The sequence below is a fragment of the Meriones unguiculatus genome, chromosome 2, assembly GCF_030254825.1.
Source record: "Meriones unguiculatus strain TT.TT164.6M chromosome 2, Bangor_MerUng_6.1, whole genome shotgun sequence".
NCBI classification, from domain to species: domain Eukaryota; kingdom Metazoa; phylum Chordata; class Mammalia; order Rodentia; family Muridae; genus Meriones; species Meriones unguiculatus.
Window position 1 is genome coordinate 15213370 of NC_083350.1, and position 16377 is coordinate 15229746.

General features: G+C 40.4%; 1 protein-coding gene across 1 annotated transcript in view; it reads right to left on the minus strand.

The window, feature by feature from the left end:
• Positions 1–398: 398 nt before the first annotated feature.
• The window catches only part of Cfap53 (cilia and flagella associated protein 53), a 42087-nt gene continuing 26108 nt past the window's right edge, over positions 399–16377 (minus strand). Inside the window, exons 8-9 of the mRNA XM_021640760.2 lie at positions 3191–3435; positions 399–2461 (exon numbers count right to left, since the gene is read on the minus strand). Coding sequence (XP_021496435.1) covers positions 3207–3435 — 229 coding nt within the window. The 3' untranslated portion in view covers positions 399–2461; positions 3191–3206. The remainder of the gene's footprint in view (positions 2462–3190; positions 3436–16377) is intronic.

Sequence of the window (16377 nt, forward strand, 5' to 3'; positions counted from 1 at the left end):
GCAATTGTCTGATTTAAAGCAAGCTGTATTTTGAGGTACACCAGAGACTGGCCAGTCTTGATGCCTCTTTCTAAGTCTGGATTTGAGAGAGCAGCCCCTGCTGGACTCTTAAAGTCCCCTTTAAAGCAGAGATAAAGTGTTTACAGGGGTGAGAAAGCAGGCTGTTATATGTTGTTAGAAAGATACAGTGAAAGGGAAGGAACAAGGGTAAGGCTATGCATCATGTGACTGGGGTTGAAAGTGTTATGCCTGATTCACAAGACTCCAAAAGACCACCAGGAGTCGAGACCGTTACAAAACACACGAGGATCTTTATTCACAGCTCGAGCTGGGACTCTCACAGACACCAAGGCATTGGTATCCAGCTGAGAGTTCCGAGCTCAGGATTGAGGGTGATTTATAGGTCCCAGTCCCTCCCAGCACACCCAAAGCAGGGGGATTCCAGCCTGGAAAGCTTCTATTCGTTAAAACATAAAAGAGGAGGCTACATTTCAAAACTATTTGCCGTGGGAAGGCATCAATGCCATAACTGGTTCTGGCTCTTTTGTTCTCTCTTGTTAGGGTAGAAGGAGGGGAAGAACTGCCGGCTTTGGGTTTCAGTTGGAATGTCCTGCCCTGGGCTGATAGGCTGTTGCTAAGGGAGAGGGGCAATTAGTTCAGTCTTTGCTATTTCCAGGAGCAAGGCTATGCCGGTTTCCTGGCAACAGTACCTCTAATGAGTGAAAAGGAATGCATCAAGGTCAGCTCTTCCCTGCAGCTGGCCAGCTATGTCTAGAAGCAGCAAGGTCATCTTGGCCAGTTATACCTTAAACATTTTAGTTCAGTACCCCCAAAAACCTAATTCTTAATTCTTTGGTCTCTCAAAAGCTTAGTGTAGGTTGAAAAACGGTTTGCAGTTTACATCAGATCTAAGAAACAAGATTTATTCTTTTTTGTTTGTTTGTTTTTACACAAGGTTTCTCTGTGTAGCCTTGGCTATCCTGTACTTGATTTTTAGACCAGGTTCTAGGCTAGCCTAGAATTCACAGAGATCTGCATGCTTTTGCCTCCCCAAGTGCTAGGATTACAGGCCTGTGCCTGATAAGAACAGAATGGCAACTGCCTCTGACCTGAGTAGAGATAGCAGAGGGCTGGGCTGAGGAGAGGGCCTTTTATAGGATTTTTGGAGCATGTGGAAAAGAAGAGTGGCCCAAAGTATTGCCTGGCCAACAACTTTGTTTGTCGGTTAACACGGAGTCATGAGGGGCAGGGTACTAGAGGATATTTGATCCCATTGTGAACTATAAAAACCTGTTTCTTGTTTGGTATGGTTCAGCCCTAACACACAGCTTTAATCCAAGAACTTTGTTTGTTGTAAGCAGGTGATTTTGGTGTAGCTCAGCCCTAGCATACACCTGTAAATCCAAGAGTTTTCAATACACAGGATTTAATAAAGTTAACCCTAGGTCAAGAGGCAGAACAAGAAACCAGCTGTCAGGGATTAAGTAGAAAGGAAGGACTTTGAGGGAAGAGTATTTAAGATGGTGTGGAGAAGAAGAAAGAGCTTTTTAGCCTTTTAGCTTTTGGCTTTTTCCTCCTAAGCTGTTGGGTGAGCTAGCAGGCCTTTTTTCCTGGGCTGTCAGCTGAGCTAGCAAGCTTTTGGTTTTTAGCTTTTTTCCTTCGGGACTTGAGCTGAGTAGGAAGGTCAGCTGGGTGCTTTTTCTACCTCTCTGAGCTAGCAAGTTTTCACCCCAGCATCTGGCTCCTGAGTCTTTTTCGGTAAAATTGAATGATTGGGTCAGGCTGGGGGCAGGGTGTTCTTTCCTTGGCCCTTTTTGCCTATATATACCTGCATGTTTTATTTATTGCTAGTATATGTGATGTTGTAATAAACCAATTGAGAGAGATGAAGACAACTATGCTAATTAAGCCAATTCAAAGCATAGGTGTCCTTCCTTGGCTAGTGACCATGCCTCCAAGTCTCTTGGTGCCAAAGCTCAGGGGTACAGCCTATAAGGCAAAGACTACAAAGGTCATAACTCACACCAAAGTTAGATGAGGATCAGAGTAGCCTTGTGTCCTTAAGGAGTTTATTAGAAAAGTTATCAATGCTGTGGATAATAGACACATAGACAACAGCATGGTGGGGGCTCTGAGGAGAGGAGTCAGGCACACATGGTAGGGAGTCTTCTCTTCAGATTTCTAGGGCATTCATAGCACATGCCTATAGCCTGGCTCTCTAATTCTCAGGTAGAAGTCAGGGAAGAAGTGGGGAGCAGAACTGTGCTACCCCCACCTACCCAACATCTCTTTTACTGTGAACTCACTTCCCCGGGTGAGAAATCTGCGCACCTGCAAGTCTGTTAGCCAGAAAGTTAGACAAGGTCTCAACAGGCACTTGTCAGTGTCTACGAGAGGGGAAGGGCTGCTGCAGGGATTGTAGCCTGAGCAGCAGTCTGGTCCGAATTCTAGCCTTTCATTCCTAAAGAGAGAAACAGAACAAAAAAAATATTATTATTTTTTTTTAAGAACACCCAGTTCTGGCCTATACTGGATGGCTTTAGTTGTCACCTTGACACAGCCTAGAGTTGTCTGAGCGGAGAAGCCTCCATCCGGGGATTGCCTCCAATGGGGCCTGTGGGCAGGACTGTGGGAGACTGATTCGAATAGTAGTTGACGCAGGAGGGCTCAGCCCACTGTGGGCAGCACCTTTCCCAGGCTGCATAAGACGCTAATGCTAATCATAAGCTTGTGAGTGGCCTACCAATGTCCTCCACAGTTTCTGCTTCAAGGTCCTGCCTGACTTCCCACAGGGATGGTTGGGAAGTATAAGCCAAATAAACTTGTTCTTCCCCAAGTTGCTTTTGGTAGTGTTTCATCACAGCAGGGCCCAAACTATAAACAAACCCATTTTGTTTTTTACTAATTCCTGCTTCTAGGGTTTTGGTAAAGCACCAAACAATGGCTTCACATCCTGTAAAACCAGACTAACTGTACTGAAAGCCTCTGAAACCAGAAGATAAAATAAACCTTCATTCTTTTTAAGTTGATAATGTCATATATTTTGCCATAGCAATGAAGAATTTATTAGGATCCAAACAAATAACAAATTTATTTGAAGGACGAAAATTATGTCTAAAAAAAGTATACAAACTCAGAGAGTAAGAATTTACCAATTAGTTAAAAATACTGAAAGGCACAGAAAACGTACATTGATGTTTAGAAAGCTATTGCGGAAGCCTGTCGGGGAATGCCCGGCGCATGGGGTGAACCCGCTGGGACAGAGCTTGAGCACCAGCGACAATCTCCTGTATCCTGTCCTGGTGGACTTTGCTCGCTGCCATCGCCTCTTCAAATTCCTTCCACTCATCTGCCTTCGCGGCCTCTCGAGCCTGCTGCTGATAGGCAATCTGCATCTGAAGTTGATCCTTATACTCCTTAGCCAAGTAACAGCGCCTAAGGTTTTAAAGTAACAAAGTGTAACGTTAAAAGTTAACATTTGGACTTATGCATAACATTATCATTAAGTATATATGTATACTTTAATGCTTGTATGAATATGGACATATAAATATCACTTTGAGACCAAGAAGTGGAATTGTTAGATCATGTCACAGGTCTGTTTTGTTTTTTTTTTTTTTGTTTGTTTGTTTTTTAATTTAAAAAAACTCCAATGCTGAAGAGATGGCTCTGAGTTGAAAAGCACTAACTAGTCTTTCAGAGGACACAAGTTCAGTTCCCAGCACCCACAGTGTATGTCATAACCATATGTAACTCCAGTTCCAAGGGTTCCAATATCCTCTTCAGGCTTGAGGTCACCAGGCACATGTGTGGCATTGGAAAAACATGCATACATATAAAATAAAAATAAATAAATACTTTTAAAATAAAAAAAGGAAACTCCAGTTAGCTGTTCCTGAATAGGCACTGATGAAACAACTGTGCCACTATCTTAAACTGAAAACCTAAGAGTAAACACAGACACTCTTTAACACACTCAGCAGACTCCTCCCCAGCTCTGCCGCAGAACAGCAGCAGTGGAATCCTTTCTTCTTGGTCACCATCTCCAATAGATCATGCATGCCTTCTCCTCCAACCTTCCTCCCTCCTGCCTGTCCCATTATCCCAGCCCAACACACAAGCAGGCATTCCCTGGGAACATGCTGGCCACGCCACCCAAGGAAGCAGGTACATCTTCATCTCTACCTCCTCTGCTCCAAATCCAAGGCCCCAGTCTCCTCCCCCTGTAGCAGAACACCTGCTGCACCCCCAGCCCTCCATGTTCCCATCTCCATTAGACCACACAGATATCAGCACCAAGAATTACAGTCTTTCCAAACCCAGATGGCTGTCTGCCAGCATAAAAACACAATAAAATCCAGGAAAATGCAGCTCCACTAGACCTCAAGAACTCTCACACTAGGCCCTGAGGAATGAAACAAAGCTGAAATATAAGACAAGGACCTTAACATAGCCTTTATGAATATGATGGCATTCCTTAAAGAGGAAATGAATAAATCCCTTTACAAAATCCATGAAAGCACAAACAGAAGGAAATGAATAAAACAGCTCAAGACCTCAAAGTAGAAATAGACACAATAAAGAAAACCCAAACTGAGGTAAATTTGGAAATAAAAAACTTGAACAGGAACCACAGAGGCAAGCCTCACTAACAAAATACATGAGATGAAAGAAAGAGTCTCAGGCACTGAAGACATGATAGAAGAAACGGATACTTCAGTCAAAGATATATTACATTACAAAAACTCTCTCCTGGCACAAAAGCCCCAGGAAATCCAGGGCAGTATGAAAAGACCAAATCTATTAGAAATAGAGGAAGGAGAAGAAACAAAGGTCAAAGGCACAGAAAGCATTTTCAACAAAATCACAGAAAAAAAATCCCTTGCCTAAAGAAGGAGATACCTATCAGGATACAAGAAACATACAGAACACCAAATAGATTAGATCAGAAAGGAAAGTCCTTCGGCACATAATAAACAAAACACTAAACATACAGAACAAAGAAAGAACAGTAAAAGCTGCAATAGAAAAATATTAACATTTAAAAGCAGACCTTAAAAAAAAATAAACACTCAACTTCTGAATGGAATCAATAAAACAAAAAGTTGGTCCTTTGAGAAAAATTAATAAAATTATTAAAGCCTTATCCAAATTAACTAAACCACAGAGAAAAAATATCCAAATTAGAGATGAAAAGAGCAACATAACAACAGACACCAAGGAAATCCAGAAAAAAAATCATAAGGACATATTTTAAAAACCTGGTATCAAAGCAGATGCTGAGACTCATAACCAAACCTTCCGAAGAGTGCAGAAAATCATATGAAAGAAGGAGGACTTAGTATGACCTAGAGGGGACAGGAGCCCCACAAGGACCAAATATATCAGGGCACAAGGGTCTTCTATGAGACTGTTTCTCCAACCAAGGACCATGCATGTATATAACCTAAAACCCCTGCTCAGATGTAGCCCATGGTAACTCAGTATCCAAATGGGCTCCCTAGTAAGGATTATTTCTGACTGGCTCATTGAGCTTCCCCTCCCCCCTTTTACCTCCCCAAGGGAGGAGCAGCCTTGCTAGGCCACAGATAAGGACACTTCAGCCAGTCCTGAAGATACCTGATAAGCTAGGGTCAGATGGAAGGAGAGGAGGACCTCCCCTATCAGTGGACTTGGAAGGGGGCAGGGAGGAGATGAGGGAGGGAGGGTGGGGTTGGGAGGGAAAGAGGGAGGGGGCTACTGCTGGGATACAAGTGAATGACCTGTGATCAAAATAAATAAATAAATAAATAAATAAAAAGAAAAAATCAGAAAAACTTAAAGTATGGCAAAGGATATATTCACAGTACCATTTGCCTTTATATTTTAATGGGATTTCACTTACTTGCTTGCTGTGTCCTCTAATTTTTTTTTTTATGAGACAGTATTATTTTCACTAGTACCCTATGGACAATTTAGAAGTCTAACAAAATACAGTTTAAATAATTAAATTTTATTAACTTAGTAAAAATTTACTTAAAACATGTCTATTCCGTCGCATGCTTTTCTCTCAGTGTTTTAAATTATCTTTTTTTAGTGTAAACATATACAACAACAAAGAAGGCGTCATAGATTTGTAGTGAGCATGTGGGGATACAGGAAGAGTTGAAGGGCGAAAAGAAGAGGGCTGTAAACCATGCAAATACAGTCAGTTCTGATGTATAAAATTCTCAAAAATATATACAGAATTTAAAGTTCTTTTATCCGTTGAGCATCTAGTCTTTACACTTAATTGTGAAATGAATAAATTAAATAAATTCCTTGCTTTAAAAAAAAAGAATTTTTGATACATATCACTTACTTAGGATCAGATAAACAATTTAAGCAGACCGATAATTCTCAGTGAAATAAAAACAGTAATTAAAATACTACCAAAAAAAAAATAATAAAGCCTAGGGCCAGATGGTTTTAGCAAAGAATTCTACCAGATTTTCAAAGAGCTAATCCCCAAAATTATTCTACAAAACAGAAATAGAAGGAACATTGCCCAATTTGTTTTACTAGGCCACGGTAACCCTGATATTCAAACCACAAAGAACACATCTAAAAGTTCATCCACCATGATCAGGTTGGCTTCATCCCAGAGATGCACAGATAGTAAAGCATACATAAATCAATAATTATAGTCTACGATGTAAACAAACTAAAAGACAAAAAAACCCCCCACATGGTTATCTTATTAAATTCAGAAAAGGCCTTTGAGAAAACCCCAACACTCCTTCATGGAAAAAATTCCTGGAGAAATTAGAGATAAAAGGGACAGATCACAACACAATAAAGGCAGTTTACAGCAATACTAGAGCAACAATTTAAATGGATGGAGATAAACTCAAAGCAAACTCAAAATTCCACTAGTATCAGGAACAAGACAGGGTTGTCTACTTTCTCCATAAGTATTCCAAATAGTACTTTCAAGTTTTAGCTAGAGCAATAAGACAACTGAAGGAGATTAAGGGCATACAATTCGGAAATGAGAAAGTCAAAATACCCTTATTTGCACAAGATATTATAGTATACATAAGAAACTCTTACAGCTGATAAACACTTTCAGCAAAGTATCTAGATATAAAATTCACTACCTTTTTTATATATAAATGAAAAATTGAGATGAAATACTACCTTTTACAATAGCATCAAAAATATAAAATATCTTGTGGTATGTTAACTTTAACCAAGCAAGTGGAAGGCTTGAATGATATTAAAGAAAAAAAACTGAAGATGATATCAGAAGATAGAAAAATCTCCCATACTCATGGATCTGTAGGATTGATATAAATGGCCATGCTACCAAAAGCAATTTACAGATTCAATGCAATCCTCACCAAAATTCCAATACAACCCCTCACAGATCTTGAAAGGGCAATTTTCACCATCTGGAAACACAAAAACCCAGGACAGATAAAACAACACTGTATAATAAAAAAACTGCTGGAGGTATTACCATTCCAAGTCTCAAGTTGTACGACAAAGCTATAGTACTGAAAGAAAAATAAACAAATGTGATATTTGCATAAAAGAAGACACATTGATTAACAGAATAGAACTGAGAGACCCAGACGTAGGTCTACACAACTATGGATACTTGACTTTTTTTTTTTTTTTTTTTTTATAAATGAGCCAGAAATATGCACTGGAAAAAGGCCAGCATCTTCAACAAATGGAGCTGGTCAAGCTAGATGCTTATGTAGAATCCAAATAGGTGCATACTTACCACTCTGCACAAAACTCAATTCCAAATGGATCAATGACATCACTATAAAACCAAATACACTGAACCAGATAGAAGAGAAAATGAATGAACTTGACCTTGTTGGCACAGGAAAAGACTTTCTATGCGGAATACTGTTAGCATAGGCACTAAGATCAATAATTAACAACTAGGACCTTAATGAAACTGAAAAGCTTCTGTGATGGCACTATCATCCAAACAAATTGGTGGCCTACAGAATGGGAAAAGACTTTTCCCCACTACACAGTCAATAGAGGGCTAATATCTAAAATATAAAAAGAACTCAAAAACTAGATAGCAAGAAAACAAGCCAATTTAAAAGTTAAAAGTGGGGTACAAATCTAAACAGAGAATTCTCAAAAGAGGAAACTTAATGGCTATGAAACACTTGAAATCTTCACCTGTCTTGTCGCCAGGAAAATGTAAATCAAAACTACTTTGTGATTTAATCTTGTACCTGTCAGAATGTCTAAGGTCAATAACAAACTCATCCGTTGCTGGTGGAAGTGTAAACTTGTACAGTCACTATGGAAATCAGTGTGGGAGTTCCTCAGGAAAATGGGAATCACCTACCTCAAGATCCAGCTATATTACTCCAGGCATATATATAAGCAAGCTACAATCCACAGAACCACAGAGGTTAGGCACAGAGTAAGGGACCCTCTCATCCCTTCCATGCTGTTTTTAACAAAATCTCAATCATTCCATTTTACCAATAAAGACCTAGGAGCCATATCTTGTTGGCTCAGAGAGTCAGAGAAAGCACCCAGCTGAGCTTCCTCCTCAGCCAACATCCCAAAAGGAAAGAGCATGCTTCTTCCCCACCCCAACTCAAAAACCCTCAAACTGAATGTCCTTCCCTTCTATATCCTATGGGTCTTTCTATCTGTTTTCCTGACTTCCTGTTACTCTCTATGGCTTTTTTTTTTCTTCTTATGTTCACTCCCTGTCAACTGGTTGTTTGCTCCATCTCTTGACCTATTTAATTTAATTTAATTTAATTTAATTTTATTTAAGCAAAAACTCTTATATTAAAAGTATGTACTAGGACTGAGCCACACCACAATTAGAAACAGGCTTTTCCAATAAACAACACAGTCTCTGGGCTCATAGTGCCATCAAATATCCTGCAACACTTCCCTGATTGCTACCTCCACAGTGATGCTATCTAACCCTCTCATCTCTTTCATTGGTACCTCCACTCAGGGATGGCCCCTTTTTCTAGCAGTTCTAACCATTACCTCCTTCCTTATCCCTGAAATTCTAAAACATACTTTCCATCAAGCCCTCTGTAGCTTCATTCTACCAATTACACAACACATTTACCCATCACACTCAAACCACGCTTCATGCCATCATCTTTGAACTACAGACTACCCTTCAGGTCTCTAGTCCCTGCACTCAGCCTCCTTCACTCTTCTCTCTCCCAATATCCACATCTTCCCCTAAATGTGGTACCTTACTGCCAACAGCTACCTCCTCCACAGATCTCCTTTATTTCTTTTTAAAGTTATGGACCACACTTGATAGTATTCTATGACCTAACTAATATCCCTTGTCCCAGAAGCCCAAGTTTGCTTTATTGACCAGTGCCTGAAAAGTCGGCTATGCCATCATCCAGGAATTGCCACCCCACTCCCTACCTCCTCAGATTACAGAGGCCAGCCTCCTCCTTTGCAAGACCAGTGTTCATCAGGCAAAACTCATTGCTTTCATTACAGTATTGTTGCTAGCCACTGACACATGTGTCTTAGTCAATGTCCTATTACCTTGAGAAACACTATGACTATAGCAACTCTTATCAAGGAAAGCATTTACTTGGCTCTGGCATACAGCTCAAAGGCTTAGTCTATTATCCTCATGGCAGGGAGCATGGTGGCACACAGGCAGATATGGTAGCTGAGAGTTCTACATCTGGATGCAAAGGCGGCTGGAAGACAAAGTGCAAGCCACTGGGCTGGCCTCAGGCTTCTGAAACCCCAAAGCCCACCCCCAGCAATACAGTTCTCCAACAAGGCCACATCCCTAACCCCTCACTATGTAGCCAAGGATACATTACTTGATCTTTGCTTACATCTCTCCAGTGCTGGGATTACAGGTCTGCACTGGCGGTCCTAACTTGCCCAGCACTAGTTTTTAATATTAGCTGGTAGGATAGTGATAACTATTTCACCTTTGCCTTCAGTAGGGAAACAGGTTTATAGGGCTTCAAAAACCCTTGCAGAAATAAGAATATATTATTTTATTCACAAAAGCATGTCAGTTTATGCTATATAGAGGTGGGTCCCTAAGTAGTTTCAAGACAAGTTTCTAGTCACCAGAAAGACTAGTTCCCAGGCAGTTCTGGCAAGCATTGAACCCACTATGTAGCTGAGATTAACCTTGAACTCATAATGTTCTAGCCTCTACCACCTACGTGCTGGGATTAAAGCTGTGTGCTACCAACAACCAGCTTGGATATTTTCAATAGTTTTTTTTTTTTTAATCTTAATTTAGGAGATTGCTCAATGGGTTGTTGGGGTGATCTTGTTATGTACTGTGTAAAGACTGTCTTTGTATTTTTCAAATGCTGATTTCTGTATCAGCAGAGATCTCTTTACAGGCTGATTCTGCATCATAGTTTGTAAACACTCCCTCCAATATCTTGATTGGTTGAATAAAGAACTAAACAACCTATAGGAAAGGCAAGAGAGAGTAGTCAGGACTTCCAGAGAGAGAGCAGCTCTGGGAAAAGAATCTGAGGTGGGAGAATTCACTTAGGAGACACAGAGAAAGTCAGACATATAAAACTGAGGAGAGGTAACGAACCACGTGGCAGAACATAGATTAATATAAATGGGTTAACATAGGTTATAAGAGCTAGTTTGGAACAAGAGTAAGCTTAGGCATAATGCTATTATAAATATCCATGTCATTATTCAGAGCTGGGGAGGGCATAGAAAGTCCTTACAGTTTTAGTGGGTAGAGCGCTCACCCTGCCAGCATGGGGACCTGAGTTCATATCACCAGAACCCACAAAAAGCTGAGCACAGTAGCATGCATTTGTGGCTCGAGCATTCCTATTGTAGCTTGCCTGCCTCTGTCTCTCCCTTGGTTAGCAGATTATCAAAACAGCAGACCCAAGAAATTAAGAGTTTGAAAATGACAGAGTGCCTTGGTTCCAAAAACAGGAAAAACCAGATTTCTATGAGATCACAGCTGGCCTTTGCTGAGACAGCCTGTTTCCTGAGATAATCTGTCCTGCTTGAACAAACAGTTCCAGGAAGAAGAGACCACTGCAATCTTCACACACCTCCTGTTTTAGGTCCTACATCCTTACCCCTAAGCACATCACCTGCCCCTAAAAAAGATTCCATCCAGATCCACCACCCACTACTCCTGGAAGACCCACCATCCCCTTAGGAGAGAAGCTGTCCCCCTACTGTGTGTGCAAAGAAACCCAGTTTATCTGTTAAAGTCACACTCTGGTCTCTTTCCTGCCTTTATCTCCTTACTCTGTACTATGGTCCAAAATCTAACAGCTGAGGAATATCTTCCTGGCTGAAGCTCTGGGGTCAGCAGATGAAAAAAAATCTGTCTCTTGGAGCAAGACACACAGCTCGCTAGGAGGACTTTGGGAGAGACTTGCTCTTTATTTAAATCTTACTCTCATCTCAGGACCCCTGAAGACAAATGTCCATTTTTCCAATGTGGCCACATCCAATAAACCTCTTTTGTTTTCCTGCTTTTTAACTATTAATTTGGCTTTTTAAATTGGCTTATAGAGGCTGAGTGGTCAAACCTAGGCTGTTGGGGAAGCCTACCAAAAATAGCTAGCATCTGGCTCCCTGAAAAACTCAACCTTAAGGCAACAAAATGGAAAGAGATAGAGGAAAAGAAAATCCACTCTGGCCTCTGCACACACGACTACTGGCACATAGACATAAGCACACACTCATACAATGCATATATACACATGCTCACACATGCATACACAATACACATACATATACTACCTGAAGCTCATGAGTCCCCTACTTGGTGTAAGCAGCAAACAAGAGATTGTCTTAACCAAGATGAAGGGGTAGAACTGACCTCTACCTGTGCACAATGGCCTGTGCACATCCACACATGAACACACACATGCACCACATATAAACATAAAGGCTTAAAATTTTGAATATTACAGGGTGTTTGGATACCCACTTATATTCCTAGCAAAGTCAGAGGCAGGAGCATCCTTACAAGTTTGAGGCTAGCCTATCTATATAAAAACTCCAGACTATCCAGGACTAAATAACAAAACTGTCTCAAAACAAAAAGGGAAACAAAGAAAAAATCCCAAACAAACAAAAACCTTGAACTTGCCATGAGTGGTGGTACACACTGTATTCCCAATACTCAGAAGGCTAAGGCAGAGTGTGAGTTAGAGACCAGCCTGGGCTACACGTTGAGTTTGAGACAAGCCTGGACTATACAGTAACAACTTGTCTCAAAACAAACTGAAAATATATGAAAGCTTCTTGGATAATGCTTAGAGACTTTCTGGGTGACAAGCAAGGCACCTCTACTTATCTCTTCCATTATTGATAAGCAGGGAAATATATGTAAAATATGTAAAAATATACAATCCTGTGTGGTCTATGTTATCTATGGATAATGTCATAAATTAATTGAATTGTTGAATATTCCATGTCTAAAAAAAATTAATTGGTCATTGGTATCAGTTAAAAAACTACCAACTGTCTTACGAAAGAACTGTTTAGATATCTCTCTGTGGAAGATTCTGTCTTACAAGATTGTATTCTGAGATAGGCCTTAATCTTATCTCTGTAGAGGGAGTTTACTCAAGCAACATGGCTCTGGTTGGAATACAGATACATCCTTAGTACACACTTTTAATCTCAAATAATAAAGGTAAAGTCAGTTGTTGGAAAGAAGACATGTTTGAAAGTGATGTCTAACTGAGAGACAGACAAAGTGATGAATCAGAGAAAGATTTGACAGAATAGGATATGTCCAACTCTCAAAAGAAAGGAGAGGTTACTTAAAATGGAGCAGCACAAAGAGAGAGAGAGATGAGGCAGTTTTACTGGGACAGTTGTAAAGAGACAGGTTGCAGAGAGGGAGAACAAGACACAGATAAAGACAGAACAAGCCAGAAAGTGAGAAGATTAGAGCATATTGCCAAAATTAGTATTAAGCCAAGCAGAGCAATTCAGTCAGAAGCAGAGAGAAGCCGTTAGGCATATGTAACCTATTTCTGAAAAAGAAACTCTGTCTTCAGGGTAAATCACCTGGGCATGAACTCCAGTTTCAAAAAAAGGAGAAAAACCCACAAAAATATGCTTCAACCACTCACCTCTGGTAATATTTAATCCATTCCTAGCAATGGCTAATCAGTGAATATCTAGAGTTTACCCAGGTGTTCTTTACAATAGGTTGAATCAAACAATTACGGTTTGGCCCTCCAGACACAATCAATAGGGTTTTATCACCTGATATTTGCTAAGTGTCAATCAGTCATAGAACTGCTAAGTTGGAAATCCTCGAACCTTGCTGTAACCCCAATAAAAACCCCTCTCTTCCTGATCTGGAGGCTCGACACTTGATACGTCAGTGATGGTATGGGCGCAAGCTCAAGCTTATAATAAAGACCCCTGTGTGTTTGCATCTGGATCAGCTCCTTGGTGGTCCTTGGGGTCCACAAGACTTGGGCACAACAAAGCCAGGTTGAATCAGTCAGTTTGGAGAGGAGTTTGAGCCAGAACAGCTGAGTTGAAGCAGCCAGAGCTCAGTAAGAATAAGAAAGAATGAACTTATTCAGCAGTAAATCTCAGAGGCTGAAAACAGTCTAGGCCTAGATTAGATCATACAGAGGCTAGAAATTTCCAGGACTTGGCCTAGATAGCAGATGGAGGCAATAAAACTAGGAGATAACAATAAATCAGGTGAATAAAAGATGCTTTAACATACCTCCCTTTTGATATGCCTTTCTGCCTTGAGAGCCACTGCTATTTTAACCAGAGGTGGAGATTCTTTCTCCATCAGTGTGGATGTGCACAAATCCTATACATGTCTGTGTGACCCGTGGAATGCAGCAAAAGTGGTGCTGTGCTGGTCCTACACCTAGCCTGGGCCTGGCGATATCTGCTTCTTAGAATACTTGCTGTGAGAATATTTGTCAGAACAAGTTACTCTACTATCAGTACTCCAAGCCTCCAGTCAGGGCTGTGCTCCAGCTGCTAACACAGGTGAGAGTCCCGACTGCAGCAAGGCACACTGTCAGTGATTATCAGTAGGTATCTTCAGTGTCTACTTAGTCCAGCCCCAGGTGTATTTAGCCTCAGTTCATATCTGACTTCAGTCACATGAGCTATCCTAAACAAGAACCACTGAGTCAAGTCTTGCCAATTTGCAGGATAAGAGAAAATAAATTGATTTAAACCACAATTTTTGAATGTTTTCAGGTAGCAAGAGGGATCTACCATGCTTCCAGTTCATACTCTTTTCTCCTTTTTTTTTGCATTTTTATTTTATTTTTTATATTAATTACAGTTTATTCACTTTGTATCCCAGCTGTAGCCCCCCTCCCAATTCCACCCTCCTCCCTCATCTCCTCCCTTGCCCCTCTCTAAGACCACTGATAGGGGAGGTCCTCCTCCCCTTCCATCTGACCCTAAGCTATCAGGTCTCATCAGGACTGGCTGTGGTCCTTGGTTGGAGTATCAGTCTCAGAACAGACCCCTGTGCCCAGATTTTTTGGATATGTTGCTTTCCTTGTGAAGCTCCTGTCCCCTCCAGTCTTACTATCTCCCCCTTTTTTCGTAAGATTCCCTGCACTCTGCCCAAAGTTTGGTTATGAGTCTTAGCATCTGCTTTGATACCCTGCTGGGTAGAGTGTTTCAGAGGCCCTCTGTGTTAGGCTCCTGTCCTGTTTCCTGTTTTCTCCTTCTTCCAATGTCCATTCCATTTGTCTTTCTGAGAAAGATTATCCATCCCATTTGTCTTTCTGAGTAAGGATTGATTATCTTAACCAGGGTCCTCCTTCTTGCTTAGCTTCTTAAGGTGTACAGATTTTAGTATGTTTATCCTATAAATATGTCTAATATCCACTTATAAGTGAGTGTATACTGTGTGTGTCTTTCTGCTTTTGGGATACCTCACTCAGGATGACAATGATCTTTTCTAGGTCCTACCAAGGCTCCCCACTCTCTTCGTATCTCTTCAACATAGTACTTGAAGTCCTAGCTAGAGCAATAAGACAACTAAAGGAGATCAAGGGGATACAAATTGGAAAGAAGAAGTCAAAGTATCACTATTTTCAGATGATATGATAGTATTCATGAGCAACCCCAAAAATTCAACCAGAGAACTCCTTCAGCTTATAAACACCTTCAGCAAAGTCTCTGGATACAAAATCAACTAAAAAAAAAAAAATCAGAAACCTTCTTGATAACCAAAGAGAAAAGGGCCAAGAAAGAAATTAGTGAAACAACACCCTTCACAATAGCCACTAATAACATAAAGTACATTGGTGTGACTCTGACCAAGCAAGTGAAAGACCTGTTCAAAAAAAACTTCAAGTCTCTGAAGAAAGAAATAGAAGAAGATATCAGAAGATTGAAAGATGTCCCATGCTGATGGATTGGTAGGATTAAAATAATGAAAATGGCCATCCTGCCAAAAGCAACCTACAGATTCAATGCAATTCCCATCAAAATACCAATGTAATTGTTTACAGACCTTGAAAGAAAAATTCTCAACTTCATATGGAAAAAACAAAAACCCCAGAATTGCCAAAATGATCCTGTACAACAACAGATTGTCTGGAGGTGTCTCCATCCCTGATGTCAAGCTGTACTACAGAGTAATAGTAATAAAAACTGCATGGTACTGGCATAGAAACAGAATGGTGGATCAATGGAATTGAATAGAAGACCCAGAAATAAACCCACATGCCTACAGATACTTGATTTTTGACAATGAAGCCAAAACCATACAATGGAAAAAAGACAGCATCTTCAACAAATGGTGCTGGTCTAACTGGATGTCTACATGTAGAAAAATGAAAATAGATCCATATTTATCACCCTGCATAAAACTACAGTCCAAGTGGATCAAAGACCTCAACATAAAACCAGACATACTAAATCAGTTAGAAGAAAAAGTGGGGAAGAGCCTAGAACTCATTGGCACAGGAGACAACATCCTGAACAGAACACTGACAGCACAGGCTATAAGATCAACAATCAATAAATGGGACCTCGTGAAACTGAAAAGCTTCTGTAAAGCAAAGGACACTGTGTCAGAACAAAACAACAGCCTACAGATAGACTGGGAAAGGATCTTCACCAACCCTATATCTGACAGAGGACCAATATTCAGAATATATAAAGAACTAAAGAAGTTAAAAAGCACAAATCAAGTAATCCAATTTAAAAAATGGGGTACAGAGCTAAACAGAGAATTCTCAATATAGGAATACTGAATGGCAGAGAAACACTTAAAGAAATGTTCAACATCCTTAGTCATCAGGGAGATACAAATCAAAATGACCCTGAGATTTCACCTTACGCCCATCAGAATGGCTAAGATTAAAAACTCAAGTGACATTACATGCTGGAGAG